The sequence below is a fragment of the Sciurus carolinensis genome, chromosome 12 (assembly GCF_902686445.1).
Source record: "Sciurus carolinensis chromosome 12, mSciCar1.2, whole genome shotgun sequence".
Taxonomy (NCBI): Eukaryota; Metazoa; Chordata; class Mammalia; order Rodentia; family Sciuridae; genus Sciurus; species Sciurus carolinensis.
Genome location: NC_062224.1, coordinates 25,389,860 through 25,412,095, shown reverse-complemented (window position 1 = coordinate 25,412,095; position 22,236 = coordinate 25,389,860). Strand labels below are relative to the sequence as shown.

Sequence of the window (22,236 nt, the reverse complement as noted above, 5' to 3'; positions counted from 1 at the left end):
TCATATATGCACATACATGATTCATTCTACTATCCTTCCTGCTCCCATACTTCCTCCCCTCCCTTCATTCCTCTCTGCCTAATCCAAAGTACCTCTGTTCTTCCCTAGTTCACCCCCTTTTATAGTGATTAGCATCTGAATATCAGAGAAAATATTGGTCCTTTCATTTTTTGGGATTGGCTTATTTCGCTTAGCATGATAATCTCCAGCTCCATTCATTTACAGACATATGCCATAATTTCATTCTTCTTTAGAACGGAGTAATAGTCTATTGCGCATATATACCACATTTTCTTAATCCATTCATCTGTTGAAGAGCACCTAGTTGGTTGCATAGTTTAGCTATTGTGGATTGAGCTGCTATACACATTGATGTGACTGTGTTTTCATGTGTATTGGAGCCATTTTTTAGAGTTAGAAATCAGTTCTGTATCCACTTAGTTACCCCCACAGAAGCACCACAAACACATGCACACACACACACACACACACACACACATACAACACACTGACAAGCATACCCAAGCACAAAAACATACACCCAGGCACACGCAGGCACCCACTTTTATTTATAACAATAGGATTGATAATATGACTTAATTTTCTTTTTATTTTTCAGAAAAATCTGCCACTCAGAAACCTACATTTAAATAAATCATATATCTTGAAACTTTAATAAATTTACTTATTAGAAATTTTTTTAAATTTCTTACACACATTCTCTCTTTAATAAGTATAATTCAGTCTGATCTTCCCGAATCACAGAGGGTAACCCATGTTTTAATACTTCCACAGTTGGCCACCCCACTGTTCAAATCCTGCCTGGCTTTCAGATCCATTTCCATTTTTCCTTTCTCCAAAAGAATCAGGTTGTTAGGGATGTTGACAGAATTATAATATTAGAGTAGTCCTATGGCCAGGGGGCTCAGTAAGGCCCTCACGCAAGCTCTCCCTCCAACACATGACATGCACACACATGCACAAAAACCAAACCTCTCTCCCCCTTGATGTCACTGAGTGCCTTAAGCACAGGAAAAATGTTAAATGGGCAACATGGGTCTATTTTATTGATTAGCTTTCCTCATTTCTTAATAGACATAATTCTTGATGCAAAGCTCTCTCCTAATTTGGCTGGAAACAGGATTTAAATTTCAGCCCTCAGGAAAAGAAGGTGGGTTTCTCAAATCTCATCACCAATTTATGTACTTTATATTCTCAAGAGCATGCATTCTGTCAACAAATTAGACTGCCAAAGAGGAAAGCAAGATTTGGTTAGGGAAAGACCCAGGGGCAGCTAACTAATCCAGCTCTGTGTGATCGAGAGGTGACGAGAGAAAGCGTGCTGATAGGCCTCCCCTGAAAAGGGGACTCTCCAGCTCCCCATTTCCTAGGAATGGGGGATTAGAGGGTACAGGAGAGGTCTCACCTGGGAGCATGATATTTTAGAGAAAAACTTCCCCCCATCTTTGTTATCTATAACCATGGTGCAAACTGTATTTTGGAATAGTAGATTCATATTCCAGAAAGAGAAGGAAAGGGTGGAAATAAAGTTAGTGTTCCCATCTACACTACTATTTTTTCAGAGCAAAATAAATCATAGAAATCATTTTATTCACGTGATGCCAAAACACATGGAGTTCTCTTTCTCCCCTTTTTATAATCTAAATGATAATTCTTGGTACTTAGGTTATACACATGCATTCTGGAATTTGATTTTATGTTCTTTCAAATCTGTCCATTGTTCTTTTTATTTAAATAGCATTTCTTAAATCATTATTGCAGAAAAAGCAGATGCTTAAAATCTACTTTTGCAATTGACCAATTGAAGCAAGGAGCTTGACTTCATAAAGAAAGGAAAGTGAAAATTTTGTAAGATCCCTTCCCATCTGGCAAGCCATAAGGCAGGCATTTTTATATTAAAATCCTTACAGTTATTTGGGTATTTTTCCTTCATTCAAAGTCACACAGTTATCAGGTTGCAGATCTAGAAGTTTCTGACTACAAACCTGAAAACCAGCCTGGACTTGTTTCTTTTCCTCTACCTGGATCTTTCCTAGTCCACAATTTTGTGATTTTCCTCTATACTTCTATATCCATATTATTTAACTTATTGATGGTCACAAAGTTGGACATATTAGAATTATTCTGTCTTCTGAAACTGCAGGTGGCATTCTGATTCACAGCTCCCAGAGAACTATCTCTGTCCTGATGGAAGGAGTCTGGGGTTCGAAGTGACAAGACCTGGGCTCCAACATTCATTATCTTGGATTCTGGCCTCTTTGCAACTCAATTTTGTAACTTGTTAGTAAGGGGTAAAAATGCCTGTCTTGACTACTCCTACCCTAGTACTATACTGAGAATAAAAATGAAATGGGTATGAAAGGTCACTAAAAACTTTGAAAGAATGTTGATATTAGAGTGATGTTACTTGAGAATCCTAATTTTTTACAACAAAAAAATAATCTACCATGTCAAAGAAAAACCAGAGCCTGACAGTAGATAAAACAGTCTAAACTGATTTTATTCAGTGCGGTTGCCACAGGGGGAAGAAGTGTAGGTATAGAACTGTGCTCAGTTTTGAACATAGCATGGGCAAGTGGCCAAGGAGCAGAGTAGTGGTCAGTGGACAGAAAATTACCTAAAAGGAACGTCCAGGTAAAGGAAACACTAGCTAAGCTACCTGTGGACTTCTTAATGAAGCCAGGCTAGGGGGATCAGACATCAACTGGGATATAGTGAAGGATAAGGAACCTGATGAGATATTGAGTGTAGGGTGGGGGTTCTTGCAAAATGTCACCGTAGGGTTTTTGTTGGTGTTGTATTTTGCTAAAACTGTATTTTACATGAAAGTACACAGATGGACCTAGCAGAAGTTTCAGAAAACTGACTAGAGTTTATCTAAGCAATGAATCTTTGTCAGAAGGTAATCAGATTTGAAGGATGGGGATTCTTGCCAAAATGCCTTAGGGTTTTTGCTAAAATCCAGTGATGCAAAAATTGACACTGAAATCTGAAGGTTGAAGTCTGATGGAGAAGGCAACTAGACAAATCTGACTAAAGTTTGTTTGAGGGGGGGCATCCAGATATGTAGATAGGTGGAACTGGATGAGTGGATGGAGATGTAAGTGTAGGATCAATGGTCAGATAGATGGATAGATATAGATGATCTAGATGATCTAGATTTATATCTATATGCACTATTTCTGGCCAAGCAATTGTGAGTGTGTTCTTTTCTGTCTGATAAACATACTCTGGCTTAAATTAGTTTTTTTTTTTTTTTTTTTAATCTTTCTATATGTCAGTGGGTAGACTGATTCTTCAAATAAAGAATACCAGCAAAATGAAATGATTGAAGTATTCCTCTTTGGCTTAGTCTTTTTATCACATAGCAGGTAAGGTTTTTGATGAAACTGGTGTCAATTTTCATGTCCTGATTGCTTCAATTTTTTAAATGAAATATGGTGGTTCTTTCAGTGTTTTAAATTGTCCTTGATGGAGTTCTCTGACTCTTGCATATACACCTACATCTTCATTACAAAAGTTAAGTTTTCTGGAGTTGTTTTCTTTCACACCTTCAGGAAAATATTGCTTCAATTAGCATTCCCACTGGTCTTACATTTGCATAATGCTTACGTTCAGAGAGCTAAATTTGACTGCACATGGTGTCTTTGGTTGATGATTTTCACATATTGCACCATTCCATTTTTCCTTGCATCAAAAAATCTGTTGATATGTGCTTATTTTTCTAAACAATTACCTTGAAAGAAAATTTGATTTGTTATCTCTATTAGGCTATTGTCTAGACCACAAGGTTTTGTCTGACCTCTGCTTACAGCATCTAACATTGATTGCTTTTATTTATTTTTATTTTTGATTGGTTGAATAATATTGCTGTATTCTCTTAAGTTGTTTCATTTCACATAAAACATAGACCTTTCATCAACCTGGCCTTATTTCCGTTTGTTCCTAGGATTTTTCTCTAGTTAAATAACAGACTTGGATCACTTGTATCTGCATGTGTCTTGTTTAATCTTGGTTTAATTAGGTTCTTAAGGTTGGTTTAATTAGGTTCTTACATAAAGAAAGAAATTATGTTTATCGGCTTTCCATGACTGTAATAAAATACCTGAGACAATATCCTTATAAAGAGGAATGGTTTATTTTGCCTCAGGGTTTCAGAAGACAATGTTATTGGTTGACTCAGCTGCTTTTCAGGTTGTGGTGAGGCAGAACATCATGGTAGGAGCTGTGGTGGAGGAAGCTCTTCATCTCCTGAGGGCTAGGAAGTGAAAAATAAGGAAGAGGAAGGACCTGGAATCCCATTGTAACACAGAATCCTGTGAGCACTGGAGAGTTCTTTTCTCATGCTCCCCAAGAATGAAGTCCACAGATGGTGAAGGGTGAGAAATCAGTAGCAGATTTATTAGAAGCAAGCAAGGAGAGTTCTGGTGGCATAGGAGAGATCCCAAAGAGGGTATCATTGGTGGCTGTCTGTCTAAAGGTTTTTACAGTTTTGATGAGGAACTAACCTTTCGTTGAAGAGTCCCCCTTAGATTGTTGTCTTTCTCTGACTCAATTGAAAGTATACAATTTTAATTTCTTATTCCCATAATGGGATGATTAAATGTGTTTGTTAACTTGATTTTGTCTTGTACTTGTTCCTTAAAACAAAATAATTGCTTGGGTTCAAAACAAAGAGTTGGGGTTGACTAATGTCAGGGTTGTCAAGGAAACCTGGAGCAACCACAGAATGCATGGGCAGCCAAAAATAAATAAATAAATAAATAAAATTAATTAATTAGTTAATTAATTAACCTTTAGCAAAAGGATATAATCTGGGGTGGTGGTCCCTTTTGAAGTCATGTCTCCAGTGACCTAATTCCTCTCAGTAGGCTCCACCTCTTAAAAATTTCCACAACCTCCAACAGTACCCATCTGGGTACCAAGCCTTTGACACTTGGTCCTTGGGGGGACATTACAGATCCAATCTTATAGCAGAAATGTACTCGTTATGATATAATCCAATGTTTTATTTGATACTGTTTATATTTTTATTTTGTTTGAATTCTAAATAGTCAGACAACTCCAATAGTTATAAATTGTTAATGGAATTCTCTTCTGATATTTAATAAGCTCAGTCTATCCTAGGAAACAGCTGTACATTTCAAAAGTGATAACCAGTTAAGTTGCTTTAAAAGTAACAAGAGATCAAAAGCAAGGGATCAGAAGATCCAAATTTAAGTGCATTGTAACTGTGAGACCTAGAGAGAGACAGTAAATTTCCTTCTCCTTTCTTTACTAAATGGTTGCGACATTTATGTCTGTCCTGTCTATAATAGTATATTCAAATGAGATGCTATGGCACTTTGTAATTAAATATTTACAAATCCTACCACTAATTCATTTTACTATTATTGCTTGACTTAAGTCACTTACCAGTTTTGGGATGAATTTGTTCTGTCCAGAGTATTATTGATGGCCTTTCATGGAAAAGACTCTATCTTTTTCTCCTCCACAAAACTAACACGATTATGTAGTAAGTGAGTTTTATTTTTCTTTGTGCTAGAGAAATGAACTTTTTTACCTTAAGATGACAAATTTAGTACAAATACATATTTAACAGCAACACATAATTAGATATATTTTACTAATCATTGAAGCTACTCTTGCAACTTTTCCTGAAGTTAGGAATCAAATTTTAGACATGAGGGATCTTTAGAGAGTCTTGAAGATAGATGCCTATGAAATCCACAGTGATTAATTTATATGCATTTGACAAACATCAACTTCCAAAATAAGAATTTGCCCCCTTAAAAAAATCATACTTGATTTTCATATTTCATGGCATTTTAATCTTATTTTTCCATTTGAGGAGGATGAACCCCTATCTTTATATGAAAATAGAGAGTCATAGAAAGTAATCAAATATGTTCTCTGTTACCTAGGAGAGCTCTGGAGAAAGTTCTTGGTAGGTAAATGTCACTCAACTTTGATCACTAAGGGGTAACTAGCTGAACTATTGAAACACAGAGGCTTAGAACCAGACAGCTTGGATTTGAGTCCCTACTTTGCCAACTGCTAACCGTGAGACCTTGAACATGTCATTGACTCCTCCTTCATCACTTTCCTCATCTGTTAAATGGAAAGAATAACAGCATTTACGTCCTAAGGTAGTCATAAGGGTTCAGTGATTTAACGTTTGTCCAACACTTGAAACAGTGCAGGTACAATGTTAAAGATGCCCATTATGTTGGTAACAATGATCACACATGCAAATATTTAACTCTAAAACAGTCATTTACCACTGACTGGAAAATAGAGAGCAGTTCCCTGAACAGAAGATTATAATTAACAGAGGATAGGAAGGACCTTTTCAAACAGTAAATGATAAACTCATAGGAATATTTTTCTGCCCTACCCTGTTTGAGGATCACTGGCCATGGAAGTAGCAAAACTAACACATGCCCCATGTGTACTCAGGCTGAAAAAAGGTTTTGCAAGTCATTGCTTTAAAGGTGCTGGGCTAGCAGGTACCTCTACACTTTAGTTCTTTTGATGGAAAATTCCAGGCCATGTAAGTGCCACCGAGTAAATAAAGTGAGATGATGTTATCCAAAAACAAATCTATTCAGCTTTTTAATCCATGTCCCACTTGTCAGAGTTTTCTTACAGTAATGGTTTTAGAGCTTCGAAGTCCATTTTATATTACACAGAGCCTTGTGATTCAAAGGAAGGTCAGAGGAACAGTAAGCAGTCCTAGGAGTTTGTTAGAAATGCAGTATTTCAGCTCCAACCCCCCTGGATCTGAATCTGAATTTTAACAAGAGTCTTAATTGATTCATTTGCACACTTAGGTTTGAGAAACCTGGGTTAGTCCACTGCCTGACTTCTAGAGCAGTGAGAAAAATCCAGAAGTAACTCCTGGTTCTCACCCTCCTGCCATTTTATAAAATCTGATGCACTTTCCCTCCAACAGTGATTCTTTGAACTCTGCCTGATGGCAAATATTCATATTGCTAATTTGAATGACAGGCAAGAACTCTCACCAAGTCTCACCTTGCTGAGAATCATACAAGGTAAGATGTGGTAAGGGTTCTCTTAATCTCAAATTCAGAGGAACCAGCATCAGATAATGTCAAAATGTTTACATTTTGTTTTTAAGCATATGAATATTCCCTCGAAGAGGGTCAGTCCAAAGGTGGGGCTGATTAAACGCTCAGTTCTTCTCTGAAAAAAGTGCTGAAGAGGTTAGAATCTCCAACTCAGAAAATCAATGCCATTGATGGACTGTTTCTGAAAGGAGTAGCCAGTTCCCTGTCTGTATATTTGCATATTGATTATGGCCTTTCCATGAACATTTTGATCTTTTAATTAGGTTTCTAGTGTTTTCAGTCACTGGATTAACGACCCATGTCCTGTTGACTCTTCCCAGCGTGTGAGAATTGGTTAGAATTCCATTTTTTTTTTTCTTTTCAAAATCTACATGGTAAAAGCATTACTGATTATCCTGCCCACTGCACTATTTTATTTTGGACTCCAGGAGGCTCATTTCTGGCCTGGAAGCAAGTTCTTACTTTAGGCAAAATAATAGCCATTTTGTGCTGCAGTAGTCCACACAGATGTGCCTGCTGTGTTCTATCCTTTCGTTTTTTGTGGGGTGGGTACAGGGGATTGAACTCAGGGGCACTTGACCACTGAGCCACACCCTCAGCCCTATTTTGTATTTTATTTAGAGACAGGGTCTCACTGAGTTGCTTAGCACCTCACCTTTGCTGAAGCTGGCTTTGAACTCAGGATCCTCCTGCCTCAGCCTCCTGAGCCTCTGGGATTACAGGTGTGTGCCACTGTCTTTCTAATATTTGCTGGTTTTAGAAACCTGCCAATTTAAATTTTTCCCATCCATGTGTCTACACAGTCATATATCACTGAACAAACGGAAGTATTCTGTGAAATGTGTCCTCAGATAATTTTGTTGTTGTGCCAGCATTGTAGTGTATTTACAACAAACCAAGATGGCTTAATCTTAGGGGACCACCATTGTATCTGTGGTCTGTTGGTGAAATAAAGGCAGCACATGACTGCATACATTCTACTATCTTTAAATTTACATTACTTTTAATGTGAAGTTATTTCAGTTATTTTTCTTGATAGAAAGAAAAGCAATTACCAATGAGAAATTTTGAAAAGAAAATAAATGGGTTCTGAAGTTTGAAAGATAGAATCCCGGCTCTGCCCTTGCAGAAATGGAAGCCTGTAATCTCAGCAGCTCGGGAGGCTGAGACAGGGGGACTGAGTTTTCAGAAGCCAGCCTCACTAAGCAACTCAGTGAGACCCTGTCTCTAAATAAAATACAAAATATGGCTGGGGATGTGACTCAGGGGTGAGTACCCCTGAGTTCAATCCTTGGTACCACCCCCATCCTCACCCCCAAAAAAGTAATGGAGGCTAGGCAGTCATTGTTGAGGAGTGTCCACTTTACCACCAGGCTCAGGTGGCTCCCAAATGACATGGCTCTGCCTGTGCTGTGCTCTGTTAGTTTCTGGGACTCTGTTTTTTGTTTGTTTCTTTGGTTGGTTGTTGTGTTGTTTATTTTGGTTTTGTTTTTGTTTGTTTGTTTGTTTGTTTGTTTGTTTGTTTGTTTTGAGGGGATACCAGGGATTGAACTGAGGGATGCTTAACCACTGAGCTACATCCCCAGTCCTTTTTATGTTTTTATTTAGAGACAGGATCTCGCTAAGTTGCTTAGGGCCTCACTAAGTTGCTGAGGCTGGCTTTGAACTGGAGATCTTCCTGCCTCAGCCTCCTGAGCTGCTGAAGATTTCAGGTGTGAGCCATCATGCCCGGCTGACTCTGTTTTTTATTTGAGAAAACTGCCCCTTTCTTTGCTCAGATTTTCTGTTTTTGTGGTATTGGCCTTCACATTTGTGTGCTTTCTAATTGTTTCATTATTACTACATTTTAAGAAAAATTTGGAGAAAGCAGGGTAAGAAACATTGTCTACTAGGATCACAAACATGAAGGACTGACAATATTAAGGGTTCTAGGTAGAAAACACAGTTATTAATGTCACACCTATTTTGACTCTTTCAAGAGATAGACATGTGTCCCTCAAATACAATATTATTTGAATGAATAAATATAGACTATTACCTAAGTTTGCAAAAATTAATGACTAATCCACTAATAAAGGGGTATTCATAACCCCTTTATTCTTTAGATCTTTTGCTATCATGAACCCATGAAATCAGCAATTATGAAAACCTTTGTTACCACAAATTTTCTGCCCAGTAGCTATTTTAGCAGGATCATGCCTTAAATAGATGAAATAAAGAAACTTGGACCAACTACTATACATAATACTATTATACTTTGAGCTTTTATTTGGTCTTAAAACAAAAATGGAAATGGATTTTGAAGATTATAAATATGGCCACTCTAGATTCTTAGCTCTTACTAAGAGGTTTCTATCTTGAAAGTTTAGCAAGCTTTGGTTTAATTTGCCTTTGTAAGACTGCTGAGAAATAAGCAAAGAAGTTAAATGAGAAGAGGGTATGATTAGGATTATGATTTTCATGTTATTAAAAAGATTAGTGGAGATTATAATAATTAGTCTAAAAATGGATAGCAGTAGGTATCAAAAAATACATAAAAGAGACAAGAGGATGCAGAAACACGTAGAAATCTAGGTGTATGGTCCCCAACATGATCATCTGTGGCCAAGAGAAAGTTCAAGGGGACATTTTTGTGGAAGCACCATCTGGTTTTAAAGGCCACAATCACGTATGGCTATAACTGCCATGAATTCACACCAAGCCACCTGGACTCTCTACATTCTACAGAGATTCTATATGTCAAAACATATTTCCTAAATTTAGCCTGTACCATGTGAAAAAGTAGTGCTTCTTTTGTTTATCACAAAATTACCAACCCCCTTATCCAATAGTTAACAACTTTCTTTAGAACATTAGAAACTAGGTAACCATTTCAGTTACTTTTATTGTATCATTCATGAGATTTAAAATTTCACTTCTCAACCTTGCACATCATGCACTTTTGAACTTTTATTTTATAATTTACTCAGATTATTAATAAGTTCATTGAGCCTTCACATGACCACTTTCCTGAACTTCTTATTTCTTTAGCATTAAACATTTCCTAAGGGGTTCAAGGTAGGATATATCCACAGCAGAGTAATTATGCCATAGTTTCTGTGTGATATCTCTTTATTTGCACTTTTGGTGACAATGTCCAAGACTCTGTTAACCTCTTTAGTTGTAGAAGAGTTATTTGTTTCCTGGACAGTGTGGGGTCATTTTTAATTATTTTTACTATGTAATTAAAGGAAATGTAACTAATTAAAAACACAGCAAGTTTCTCAAAACTAATCAAATAGCTCTTTTTCTGTAGTTCCTATCACAGCTGGTGGGAATATGGTTCATAGTCAACCAGCTAGAAGTCTGCTTTATTCTAGATTCTCCCCATTCAATCCAAACCTATATGTCCAATAACCAAGAGGCCTTTCAGTTTTACCTGATGTATTTTGACTTGTCCCTTCCACTCCACTTCCAATAGTTTCTTCTAAAAAATCTATTCCAGTGCTGTGTGCTCTGGGCCATTGTCTTCTATCATTCTTACTCTTCCCCTGCATGTTTGTATTGTTAATGATGCACTTTCCCATCACTGAGGAATTCCAGTGGAACTTACCCCAGTTCTCCACAAAGTGCCAGACTTGGTGCCTGGTGTGTATAAGGTGATGAATGAACGGTTGTTCAGTAACTGGACAAATGAACAAACAAATAGAACACGCCTTCATGTTCCCCTTACACATTTTCCATGCCGCACTGAGGCAAAGTACTGATCCAGTTGTTCAGAGGTAATTATGTTGAATATGTAAACATTTAGTTTCAAAGTGCTTCACTGTGTTATATGTGTATATGTGCATACTTTTGGGTGATATAGCAACTTTCCAAATATTATCTTTACATGTGACCCATCACTTTGTTTTATTATCTCAGTAATGAAAAGCATTGCTTTTGTTATCTGTCACACTGAGGTGCAAATTCTAGTTTCTCTGCAGTCATTCTTAACCACTCATTCTGAGTAATTTTCCCTTGGAAGTGATTATATGATGAGCTTAATGCAGTGTTTTGTGTATACGTGTATGTTGAGAATGCGAGGTGAGAGAACATGTGTCTTGAGCTAAAAAGTTGAGGTAGAGGCCTGAGATCTCACATTTACTGCCCCTGTTGATGCTTACCCCATACTGAAACTGTGGGAGGCTGTTTGTAATATACTAGCAATTTCCAATCTCAAGTTGTTTTCTCTGCTGTTTCTTAATGCATCCACAGGGATTGATTCCCAAGGGGCTATAATGATAACGCATCCTGTTATTTATTTAACTCTTCTCTTTGTCTCCTTTCCCACATCCTTTAGCAAATGCCTTCTAGGATTATATTCTAAATAAACCATTTTCCCTAAATTCTTCTATCTGGGTTGGTTTGGAAGGTAACCCAAACTAAGCCAAGCCTTGAAGAGCATGGAAGCCATGACAGGCCAAGGTTGAGGGACTATTCCAGTGAGAATGGAAGTCATGAGGAAGTACAAGAGCTAAAAGTTAAGAGTGGCAGATGCAAGAACTCAAAGATGCTCTTTACGACTGGCTGGAGCAGACAGTATAAAAGACGAAGTTTCAAAGTGGCAGGGGCCAGTTAATGGTGGGTCTTAGAACTCATTTTCCCTATGTTGATATCATGACCAGCAACAATGGGATTCTAGACTGAATGATATGAACAGGGGCAGTGATATGCTAGACAGTGTGACTTAGCAGAACGGAAGCCAGGCAACCTATGAGGAAATAACTACCATATAGTACCTCTACAGGGGGAAGAGTGTCAACAGTGACTGAAGGGAAATGCATGGATTTCACAACCATTTAGAAGATAGCATCTTCCTAAATTGCCATTGCTGTTCTGTGTCAGTGTGAAGCAGGTTGTGGGAATAATTAAGGTAAACTGCCCACTTGAACAGAGAAGCATTTCCATCATTCATGTTGCTCTTCGTAAATTTTCTATGAGGATCTATTTGTTTCTCAAGAAAATGTCTTTGATTATGTCCATATTTATGTATCTTCATCTAATTCCAAACATCTAAATAGTTGCAGCTGCTAAGAAAACTCGGGTCACATCCCTCTAGTTCATTCTTGGTGGTACTTGATAGAGGTTGTTAATGGCAGATATTTAAAGCAAACCATTTCCAGCAGTGAGAATGCTTCAGGGTGTAAATTTAACTGAAGTTTACTGATGAGCATGGAAGCAAATTGGAATGAAGGCAAACCACGTGCCACAGCAAGCGCCTGTCTGAGATTATTTCCGACGTCTTCTTTGAGATGAATGATTTTTCCATTGTGGCTTTCATCTCCGTGTTATTAGTGGCCACTCTTTTCAGGTACCGCAGTGAAAATGGGTTTTGTTGTCCCCATTAGTCAGCACAAAAGAAACCTTTTATGAAGATGTGGCTTTCATTAAAAAAGGAAAGAAAACCTAATTGAAAGTCACTGTAAATTTTGAATGATTAATTTCACGCCAAGTCATTAGAAATCTTTGATGGATTTATAAAAGCAATCATTTGCAAAATGGAAAATGGAAAACAGCTAACTTCCAACAGATATACTTTTCTATTTTTTTATTTGAATATTGTGAGAGACATAATGTAGAAATTGTGGAATTTTAACATAAAAGCTGTAGGTAGATTGCAGTTGCTGTTGGGCTCTAAACTAGTTAATTACTTTTTCTTTGGATTTTATTTTAGGTGATCATCTTGTATTTCAGTGTTTTTCTTATTTCTTGGCTAGCGATAATATAGCTACTTTATTAATTATCATTTCAAGCATACTGCAAAGCTAGGATCTTTGTTTTGTTTTGTTGTGGTTTTTAATTTTTATGTAAGTTATTTTTTAAAACATTCGTGTGTGTGTGTGTGTGTGTGTGTGTATGTGTGTGTGTGTGTGTGTTCTCTTTTAGCAACTAAGATCCCAAGCTTCAGGCCCCTTTTTAGAAAAAAGAAGGGCATAATTTATGAATAAGCTTCCTTAGATGTTCCAGTATTCCCTTATACCAAGTAAAAATATCTCTCTAGTAACCAGGGTTATTTATCCTACAACTTTGTGCTTTTTCAAAATGGACAAAATACACTAAATCTGGAGAACTCATAATTAAAAACCAAAATTGTGGGCTGGGAAGATAGCTCAGTAGGTAGAGTGCTTGCCTTGCATGCACAAGGCCCTGGGTTCGATCCCCAGCACGGCAAAAAAATATGTCTCCAGGTCTATATCTGTAGGTACAAGATATTTTCTCCTGTAAAACTGCCTTTTGTTATAAGATGTACAGAAAACAAATCGAATATATAACAATGTAAGATAAAATCTTTTGATCATCTTTCAGTGAGTCTTGACATATAACATACTCCACTATTTTGTAGGAACTAGGCAAACTCTAAAGAAACCCCAAACAGGATGATAGAACTCAGTGTTCAGTAGACAACTAAAAGCAGTGGTGATGGTAGAAAGAATAGCCTGATGTAGAATTTAAACTTACAGATAGTCTTTGTGAGTTAGGACTAGGTCAACAGAGCATAACAGCAAAACTTTATTCTTTTCACATACTTCAAACAATTATCAGGGAAAATATTCTTGAGTACCATCTAGGACTCAGTTTTTAAAGGTCAACTACAATAATAATGGGGGAAAGTTGAAGCACCAGTTGTTTTTTTTTTAAGTGAAAGGCTCTTCATTTTATGTTTACTATTCTGCACATTATTGATTTTCTTCTCTGGTGTTGTTCCTTGCAGAGAGTGAATCTGTCCTTCGATTTTCCATTTTATGGCCATTTCCTACGTGAAATCACTGTGGCAACTGGGGGTAAGTGGTTTTCTACCCATTCACCTTAAATAATCTACAGTTTCACTACAGTCATTACTTTGAATTTATCCCATATTTCAAGAGTGATATTTATTAGGAAAACCATTGTCTTGTGGCAAAAAGTCATGAGTATAAGTATAAGCTAAGGGAATATAGCTTTTGGAAAAATCTTCTAGCAGAAAGTAAGCATAGTTAGCATAATGTTCAGCTTAGATTCTCCTGGGCTTTCTTTTAAAATTTTAATTCACTTCTTAATCTGATAAGTCTATACAAATGGCAAAAATTGGAGTAGAGTGCTTATGGGAGTTGGTATATATTTTTATTTTCTCTTAATGTACGTAGTTGATAGATGTGGGTATCCTCACATACACACAACCACATGCATATTAGCTTGAGTGGGGTTTTTGCCCCCTTAATGTCACCTTTGTTGACTGACAACTTGTTTGAGTCTTAAAAACAAACACTGAAACCCAGTTTGAAATTTTAAAATTTTGCTTTTCTCCAAGATGTGGAAGTTCATTTAAAGGTTAGCAGTGTCTTAGCAAAGCAATTATCATTGTTTCATGCTATATCCCAGAAGTTAGAGGTATGTTGATCCTGAAGTGCTACTAAACAGAGGCAAGGAAAATGCCAGAGAACATCCCGATAGGCCTAGACAGAGGGGAAAGAAAGTAGAAGAATGAGTTAAAAGCAACAATAACAAAAATTGAACAGTAGGGAAAGAAGAGAGCAAAAAGAAATTCAAAGGCATATTGGAAAGGCTATGACTGTCCACACCAAAAGCACCAGAAACCTGAGTCTCCTTCTTTCACTGGGTCTCCTCACTGGTCTTCTGAATGGTATGGAAACCATGTTGATTATTCCTGCCATATTTTAATATAAAATCTCGACTTATCAGGTATATAGGATTCAGACAAAAGAGATTTATAATCAGAAATACTAAAAGCAAAAGTTTTTTGAGCACCTTCTTTGAACGAAGGCACATTAAGCTCCTTATGCTTAGAAACACGTAGCCTTTCATACAGTTATAAAAGGTGAAGCCAAATGTGGGAACGCTCTAGAAAACACAAAAGGATGAGATAGAAGTTTCCAGGAATGTTCAAGTTCAAACATCTGTGACACTCACTTAAGACTTTATGGAGAAGAAATTATTTAAATTATTATTATAATTATATTATTATATTATATTATTATAATTATTTAAATTATTTCTTGGAGGCTGTCCCACAATCTCTACGGTTTTATAAAGAAGGAAGAATAGGTCCTGGGGAAAGCATCCTGATTAAATATACAGAAGAGGAAATGGAGAAATTATATTTGAGATAATAAATGAATGCGTTTGAGTGAAGTCAGAGAAATGTTCATGCAAAAGAAAGAGGCATATTAGTATTAGAAGAAGATTGGGACAATTTTACATAAAGCTTTAAGGGTTAGTTTCAGTCATTAATTCTTAATTAGGTAAATAATAAACATTAAGAAGATGAATCTAAGCCAGATGGGTGATCTATGCCTATAATGGCAGCTAGTTGGGAGGCTAAGGCAGAAGAATCTCAAGTTCAAGACCAACCTGGACAACTTGGCCACTTATGGAGACCCCATCTCAAAATAAAAATAAATGAGGAATGGGAATGTACCTCAGTGATAGAGCTCTTATCCTGCATGTATGAAGCTCTGGGTTCAATCACCAGTACTAAAAATAAGTAAATAAATAATTCAAAAAAGAATCTAGATACTTTTGTAATACCTTAAAGTGGAAAAAAATTGGAATTGGTATAGAAGGATATAGGAATAGTTTGTATGCAAGGTTGTGGTTATTCTGCTCTTACAAAACAAGGAGGAAAAAAAATGAAGCTTCAGGTACAAATTACTAAGTCCAACAGAGGACTTTGTGAAACAATTAAATTTTGTGTGGAAAAAAGGACTACTATGTCTTTTTGGTTCACTGTGTGTTTGTTGATAAAGCACAGACAATTATTGTTTTCTGATGTTTAAGTTATCAGTGTTCCATTGCATTTTAAAAAGTGAGTTATTAATTGTGTGTTTAAAATCTGTACACACGATGGTTAAAAAAAAAGTTGCATTTTCAATTTCTCAAATTGTTTTAGCTTTGAACCTCATGTCAGTGATTCAGCTGCTGTGAATGATGATTTGTCTTAGTGGAGAGTGGTTGGTAACAAACCTAGCAGATCAAGCAGATGTCTCTGTCATCTTTACTGCTTCTAAGTGACATTTTCCTTCTAAAAGATTCTCCAAATAGTGATAAACCTGACTTGAATGATCTCTGTCTTGAATAATCTCTGTCTTTTTTGGAGAAAATGCTGATACAAAGACACCGTTTTTCCTCTAAAAGTATGCTAGCATAGAACTTGCGTATATAAATCTCTATACCTCATTAAAGAGGCATAGCTGAAATAACTTAGACACGGATCCAAGTTTCTTCAAAAGGAAACCAGAGTCTCATGTACAAGTTTTCAGATTAATAAATAGCTTGCTTGTTCTTCCATTGTTCATTCATTCAATCAATATTGATTGAGCCCTGTAAGAGATACTGTACAAGAAGCTTTGCTGTACACTACGAAAGATAAGCTCTGGTTCCTGCACAGGAGCTTAGAATCTAAGAAGAGGGGGTGGTAAGACATGAATAAACATTAAGAGAAGGGAGACTCTAAGTGCCTTCGGAGCAGGAACTTGCTTGAAAAAGAGATGATTCTTGTTGGACCAATTAGTAGGTTTGTGAAAGAGCTAACCTTTGGTCTTGGTCTAAAGGAAGATAAAATTTTAGTAGGCAAAGAAACAGTTTGCTCAAAGGTGAAGTAGGAAGGGACATTCCAGACAAGGGGACTCTGAGCCAAGTGACAGTGCTGAGCCCACATGGAGTATGCTTGGAGGGCTGTCAAGTTAATCAGTTTATCTTGAATGGAAGATTGGGACAAGAATCCAAAGAAGATGGCCAGAGCTATATACGTTGAACATTAGGAATTTGGATATCTTGCAAGCACTGAATTTCTTAGAGAAGATCCAGCCTGATCTGATGGTAGAGGGCTGGAGAAGGAGTTGGGTAAAGGCAGGGAAACCAGATAGCAGATTTTCAATAATTTTTCTTGAGTGCCCAAACTAGGATAGGTACAGTGGAAAAAGAAAAGAAGTCAGTTCAGAGACCCATAATTTGAATTGTTTAATCACTGTGGTGCAAAAGGTTTCCATTAAGATACAGTGAAAAAAGCTAAGAATAGCTTAGATGGCTTCTGTACCACTGACTGGATGGATCTATCCTGTGATTGACTAGGTGTTATAAACAGACAGGCCTATGTGACAAATTCTCATCGGCCTTGCAAATCTTAAATAGACCATTAACCATGCAAGATTTGGAAGAGATAAATGGAAACTACAAATCGGGCTAAAGAAAGTTGATTGCAGGCCATTTCAAATAGGCCAGGGGTTGGGATTATTAAGTAGGAACATATTGGTTTCTATTCTAAGGACTGTCAATTCTCTTTGTGTCTACAAATTCCTCTTGAACCTGTTTCTACATTGGATGTGGGAAAAAAGCAAAGTGAAATGTTTTCATGGTGAATCCAAGCTGTGCAAATAAATAAAGTGGACACAGTCCCTTTCATCTCACCTCATTGCTTGCCATTTCCCATGCCTTCTTAAAATCTTTCTCCACCCCCCTCCACAGAGATACAAATTCTTTTAAAACTGAAATTAACTTCAAGATAATGCCTCTTGTTTGCTAGGATCAATACAATTTCAAGTCAGAAAGTAGTTTAAAAATATAGACATACACATAATTCAGTGTGGCTGAGCTTTGTATTTCGTAATATTTCACTATGAGTACACTTAAGTCTCTAGTTAAAAAATGCAAATTAAAACCAAACATTGGGTCATTTATTTATAAACTACAAAGATAAAATATTTACCTATCGAACATTTTAATATGCCCAAGCTTCAATCAGTCATACAAATAATGCACAAAATGAATCGGAAATATTATCTTATTTTCTGGTTCACTGATAGCAAAACCTGAAAGCATTTATTTATATTGTATTTTAAAAATCCTTCAGAATACAAATATTTCAGGCATTACAATGCTAACTCTCTGCATTTCATAAAGATATTTCCATTAATGGTATCACTAAGATGTTTCATTTACATACCTCACTGTTCATTTTCTTTCTGTATGAATACCATAATTAGCTCTTTTTTACTATTAGGTTGATAATGTGATCTTTTAAATGCTTCAAAATTTAGAGTTAAGTTTGAGAATTTGAGCCAGTGAATCTGTGTCCATCACTACTAATGGTATGTTTACCCAAATCCATCATGGTTGCACATGACTGGCATGAGTGAGGTTTAGAGTTGAGGGTTAATTGTTGCTTTATAGAAAAGGAAAGGAAAGAGGTATAGTTATCCAGATAATTCTGCTCCCGAACTTAACTATGTGGACAGATGGCAATTCATAATTAAAATATTGCATGGAATTGCAAGCATTTGGACATGAGATTAGAAAGCAAAGGTGAAATGAATTAAAAAACAAATATGAAATGCATATTTCCTACCTTGATTATATGAAGGATTTGCCCTGTCTTCCTTTGTACACAAATTTCCAGTTGCAGTTTTCATAAGAAACTTTCAAATTTTAGTTCTATTTTCTTTTCATTTGCCATGTGGTAACTAAGAAAATATGAGGGTGTTCATTAAGTAATGAATTTTTATTATCAGAGAAACTAAAACAAGGATATTTGAAGAGTTTACAGGCAAAAGCAAAATATAAATCACTGTTTTTCCCCAGGTTCCTAGTCTACTTAGTTCCCTTCTCAAGATAGAAATACCTGTTACATTTTGAACTTAAGGTATATTAAGTCTAAATTTACAATAATTATCTACCTTGGGTCAGTAATGGTTTGCTTTTCCTCTTTAACTCCCCAATAAGAAAGATAAAAAAAAAAAAAAGGAATACATATTATCTTGATTGAGTTTCAGGAAGTATATTACCAAATCTTATATCTTCTTTTGTTCTGGATTTGAAATAGTAATATTTTAATTATAGTTCCAAATGATATTTCATGCTTTTTAGATGGACTTGATTAATAACAGGAATAAAAGGTTTTTAGGGGAGGAAGAGAGTTAGTTATTACTCATGATGATTGATTTATAAATATCATCCCCATTTTCTTTCAAGTGTGTAACCTCATAAGACAGAACTTGTTGTATCCATTAACTTTTAGAATCTAGTGAGAAAGCGGAGTTATTTTGTCTTTTAAATTATCGTTAGCAGAGAGCAGAGATTGCAAATATCCGGGCATCTGTGAATGAGGGGAAGATATAGAAGTGATAGATACTGGACAAAAGGAAATCCATTCCAATTTGGTTCACCAACTTACTGTAACACATTCAGTTTGCAAAGGTTTCTGGACAGAAGATAAATTGTATGTTGTCTATTCTGCTGTGTGTAACTGATTCTCTGAGATATACCTCCAAACACCTGAGAGCTCATCTTAGCAGTCCCTGTGATGGTTTATTCTTCCCCCAAACTGTCTAGTGTCAGCAGAAGATTCAGGAGATTTACCAACATTGCTACATTTCTTTTCCCTGTGGCTTTATGAATTGCGTATTTGCAAGCATTTTGGTTTTCACTACATCTGGACACATGTTGTATTTCATTAGCACTGGCTCCCTGGGTTTGCTGGTGGGAAGTGTCAATAAATGACCTGGAGAGAAGCCATCTAGAAGCTAGAGCTGAGTGCTAGGAATAAGCAAGAAAAATACCAGAGGCAGAAATGGGGGTAGAAACAAGGATAACGATTGTACGTAAATGAAAGAGAGAAGCATCTGTCATAAGCATAAGCATAAGTCATGATGGGGGATAGGAATGGTGGAGAGTTGATCAGCTGAGATGTTTGGGCAAAACGTATTTTTTCCCAGCTCATCACCTTTCGTGGATCAAACAGCCTCAGAAGAGTCCATGTGTCACCGGTGCTTGAATATACACTTAGGAATATTTGTCTCTGGAAAGCATTGTTCATCTTATTTCCGTGGATCCAGGCTTTATTGGAAACATCAGCAATAATACTTTGTTTACATCCTTTCTAAGTCACTGCAGTAATAATTCAGATAAATAGAAATATTACACAAATGCTTAAATAGATCACCCAACTGAAAATAAAGGGAGTCCAGGTGACTCTTTAATTAGTAAAGTAGCAACATGTGACAGATGGTCTAATATCTCTCATCTCTGTTTCCCTATCTATAAAATAGCACAATAAAATCACCTTCTCATAAAGAGTTTTATGATGATTAAATTAATTAATATGCTATTGAGATTTGTTTATAGAAAATATTACCATAAATAGTATATATGATTAATATTATTTTTATAAGTTAATTTTCTTTTATTTCTTTTCAAAATAGTTTCTCCACAAAGTTGTGCTTACTCATTAAATTAGTTTGTAGTTTCTTAGATGACATAATTTACTAATTTCCCTGAAAAAATTTAAGCTATAACTCAAGGGGTATGTAGGGAATTAACTTATGGTCAGTGTAACTGCTCCTTTTACAGGCTGAGTTATCCGTTTGTGACTGGGAAATATAATAACATTAGATGACTAGGATGTCCATTTCATCAGGGTGATTATATCTGTCATTCCTATATGCAGTGTGCCATTCAAGATCACCTCTAAAGACCTCCCAATGACAATATTCTGGAACTCTGGGAAACTTTCTAGAAATCCTACTGCCTTGTCTTTTAGCACAAGGCAATAGAATCTTGAAATCTCTACCTAATAGTGATATTGTAGGTCATCACTGAGTAGCAGGAATTATTATATTAAGCAGACCACTTACACCATTATGCTTCTTAATCTGTCCTTTGTATGACAAGAATTTTAAGCACAGTGGTCACCAAACACAGGAATAAGTTGATGGAGAGGGGGTGGGCACTGCCCTGCAGCTCCCTACAGCCTTTCTTAGAATTGGGATTTATTTAAACATTTACAATCTAACACAAAAATGTACGGAAGACCCGATCCCAAGTGAAAAGTTGAATGTTAACTAAATGTATATGTAAGGCTTTGCCTTTCAATTGGAAGAAAAGTTTCTTTATGTGTATCTGTTGTTTTGATGCTACATTTACTTGCAGTATGTCTTTTCCAACATCATAGAAAATTTGTAGGTATAATGTAGTTCAAAACTGTGTTCTCACTTTGAACTATATAGGTCTGGACCTGAGATATAGTATTAAAAAAGTAATAGGTGAAAATATTCTATTGGTTAAAGTCTAATGGGGTTGTGATGGGTTTGAATTACTTTCTTGATTGGACTAACTTGAGGGCCACTGCTAAATTTTTATTTGAACTACTGAAGTTGTTCAAATGGGAGTTTTCTGATTCAAAAAGCAAATTAAATAGAAGAAAAATGCCTTTTAATTGGCTTATCATCAATTCCTTATGCTACTTAAAAAGAAAAAACAGAGCATCCTTAGTTAAGTTGAAAATTTGGGGCAATTAGATTTTGTAAAAAAATAAGTGTATAAGTGATAATGAGTGAAAGTCTTTAAGTTTTAAAAATTGTAAAATATACATAGCACATGAAATTTATGAAAGTACTATTTCTGAAATTATTACTATTTATGAAATTACTATTTCTGAGATCTTAGTCCTTGAGCTATAAAAAAGAAATATTTTTCTCTTGACTATCTTCTCATTCATATGTGATAATCTCTTTAGTTAATTTATTAGTTTCCTCTAAAATGCCTTCGAAACACAACAATTTCCCAAATCTTTGCATTAGCATATTCTGCAAACCAAATTTACTGGTTGTTGTTTTTTTTTTTTTTTTTTCCTAAACTTATCTTATGGCTCAATAATTGAAGATTAGTTTTAGAGAAGTTTTTGGAACTATTTTTTATACTGGACAAATCTAATCAAACTGATGACATAAATCACAAATCATTGAGTACTTCCAACTTGTATACAATTTAAAAAATGAAATTCATAAAATATCATATAACTAAATAGTATTATACAATCATGTGTTAATATGGGAAGAATGCTTATGATAAAAATCAAGATGTAATATTGTATAATACTATGAGGACACTTATTTAGAAACACACAGTAAATAGAATGGGAGTTGAATCAAATTACTGATTATTTTAGAATGACTGCATTATGAGTGATTATTTTTCTATTGCCTAGTTTCCAAATTTTCATGTTAAAAATGTTTTTTGTTTGTTTGGGGGGGTTCATTGATTTGGTGTGGTTTGGGTTGGGTTTGTTTGTTTGTTTGTTTATTTGCAGGGCAGGGGATGAGACCTCACACAT

At 35.9% G+C, this 22,236-nt stretch overlaps 1 protein-coding gene across 2 annotated transcripts in view; it reads left to right on the top strand.

Annotated features, from left to right (window-relative positions):
• Plxdc2 (plexin domain containing 2) overlaps positions 1-22,236 on the top strand; it is a 415,814-nt gene that overhangs the window by 202,147 nt on the left and 191,431 nt on the right. For both annotated transcript variants that reach the window (XM_047520000.1, XM_047519999.1), the window contains one exon: positions 13,846-13,915. In XM_047520000.1, the coding sequence (XP_047375956.1) occupies positions 13,846-13,915 (70 nt within the window). The remainder of the gene's footprint in view (positions 1-13,845; positions 13,916-22,236) is intronic.